Raw genomic sequence first — 2,448 nt, forward strand, 5'->3', positions numbered from 1 at the left:
GTTATCCACGACCATTGGCATTCTTCAGCAGAAAGCTGAAACCCGCCGAAACAAGATACAGCACCTTCGACAGGGAGCTCCTCGCCTTCTACCTCGCCGTCCGCCACTTCAGGCACATCCTGGAGGGCACACCCTTCACCATCGCGACGGACCTTCAACCCCTCGTACCCGCCTTCACAAAATCGACAGACGCATGGTCCTCCCGACAACAACGCCATCTCGCAGCAATCGCCGAATTCAGGTGCACCATAAGCTACATTCCAGGAAAGAAAAACCAAGTCGCAGACGCACTTTCAAGGATTGAAATCGACGCAATCCAAGTTGGAATTGACTACACTGACCTCGGGACCATCTGCGCTCAAAATAACTGCAATTCCCCTCTAGCCGGCAGGAGTAACTATCCTCTGCGACACTAGCACCGGCCGCCCACGTCCCTGGATTCCAGCTTCCCACAGAAGAAAAATATTCGACATCATCCATGTACTTTCACACCCCTCGGGACGCACCACTGCTCGCCTCCTGTCTGAGAAGTTAATCTGGCCAGGGATAAGATAGGAGGCCCGCAAATGGGCGAAGACATGCATCAATTGCCAGACAAGCAAGATCAGCCGTCACACCGAATCGGGGTTAGGTGATTTTCCCCAACCGAAAAGGCGTTTCGGTCACATCCTCATCGACGTCGTGGGACCTTTGCTGCCTTCGGGATCTGCTCGCTACCTGCTGACAATCATCGATTGCTCCACGAGGTGGTTGGAAGCATCACCGATGACCGAAGCTACAACCCAAGCATGCGCCGAAGCCCTTTTGTCGAGCTGGGTGAGCAGATTTGACGTTCCTAACGACATCACAACAGACAGAGGCCCTGCCTTCCTGTCAGAGATATGTCTCACTCTGGCAAACCTGATAGGAACGACATTCCAAAGCACCACGGCATACAACCCCGCAGCATACGGCATGTTTGAACGAACTCATCGCGCCCTCAAGGTGCTCCTGATGGCGAGCTGCATCGACGGGGACTGGAAATCACGACTTCCTTGGGTACTTCTAGGCCTTTGGACCACCCCTCGCACAGATGGCGAGCCATCGCCCGCTGAAAAGGTTTACGGAGAAGCGCTCGCAGTTCCCGGCGAATTCTTTCCCACATCAACCGACGACACGCAGCTGGATCATCTTAGGGACATCGCCAGGAAGTTCAGGCCATGTCTTAAAAGTTACCAGGACAGAATATATATATATATATATTCTGTCATTTCAAGCCGAGGAACCTGGACGACAGCGGATATGTTTTCGTTCGCGTCGACGCTCATCGACTGCCACTAACCAGACCCTATCGAGGCCCCTACCGAGTCATCAATAAAATGACGAAAGCCTTCCTTCTCAACGTGTATAGCCAAGAGGACTGGGTCTCAATAGACCGCGTGAAAAAGGCGTTTTTTCGAAGGAAGCGACACTGCCTCCGCGGGACCTGGCAGGTCCAGAGTGCCACCTGAAAACAAGGCGGCCAACGAGAAGATAAGCAAAAAACGACGACGAGAGGTAGCGATCCATACGCCGACAGCCGACGTGCCCCTTCGTTCAAAAACAAGAGGAACCCTCCGACGACCGAAACGATATGAAGACTAGGCTCATCAGCCTTATATGCCGCCTGATGTCTTGGGGGGGGGGTGGTACTTGTAAGGACATCGCTCCCTCCGTCGTTCAGCATTTTCATCGAATTTTCCATTTCATTTAATTCTCCTTTCGCCACACTGTGGCTAATTGTATATATTTGTTCCGCTCCCTCACAGCTACAATTTCATGTATTTATCATTTCGTTACATTGTTTCATTGACTTGTATTTCAAGTATTTGTACGTGTGAAAAAACACAGATTTAGTGGCGGTTGGTTCAAGCCAGATTGGCGCCAGCGCCCATGCCACATTTCCGTCCGCACCTTGTATTATATTCTCGCCCCTGTTTGAATAAACTGTCAGTTGTTGGTGATAGCTCGTCTCACTGTCCTTAGAGTATATTTACGTATAAAAAAGTTAACAAAATGTAAACCAATATTTTTAATACATGTTAACAAATACGTTTCCTAATTTTATGTTACTATTTCTTTTTCATATTGAATATTTTTTATTAAAGCACAGATTAAATGAAACTTGACAATAGTTTATGTGATATAAGTAGAATTTTGTAAGACAATATTGAATATTTTCTGCTTTCACCCTTATCAACTCGGACTTGATATTTTTATTAATATTATTTTGATTCCATATGCTGGTCTTATATTCATAAAATTTGATCGTATTCTGTTTTATAAATCAAAAATGTGATTGTATAATCTAATGAGACGACCGAGATCCTAATCCAACAATTTTTGGAGGGTTAAGAATGATATCTTGGTTCTGTTCCTTCAAGATTATCCGTTTGAAATTCATCCCTTTCCTGTTCCGTTTGTAGAATT

The 2,448-nt window shown here is 46.9% G+C and overlaps 1 protein-coding gene across 1 annotated transcript; it reads left to right on the plus strand.

Moving 5' to 3' along the window:
- The first annotated feature begins 765 nt into the window (after nt 1-765).
- LOC137648116 (uncharacterized) lies at nt 766-1,623 on the plus strand. Its single transcript, XM_068381050.1, has 2 exons — nt 766-1,210; nt 1,442-1,623. Exons 1-2 carry the CDS (start codon nt 766-768, stop codon nt 1,621-1,623), a joined length of 627 nt encoding a protein of 208 aa, XP_068237151.1.
- Nucleotides 1,624-2,448: the final 825 nt, after the last annotated feature.

This window comes from Palaemon carinicauda, chromosome 10 (genome assembly GCF_036898095.1).
Source record: "Palaemon carinicauda isolate YSFRI2023 chromosome 10, ASM3689809v2, whole genome shotgun sequence".
NCBI lineage: Eukaryota > Metazoa > Arthropoda > Malacostraca > Decapoda > Palaemonidae > Palaemon > Palaemon carinicauda.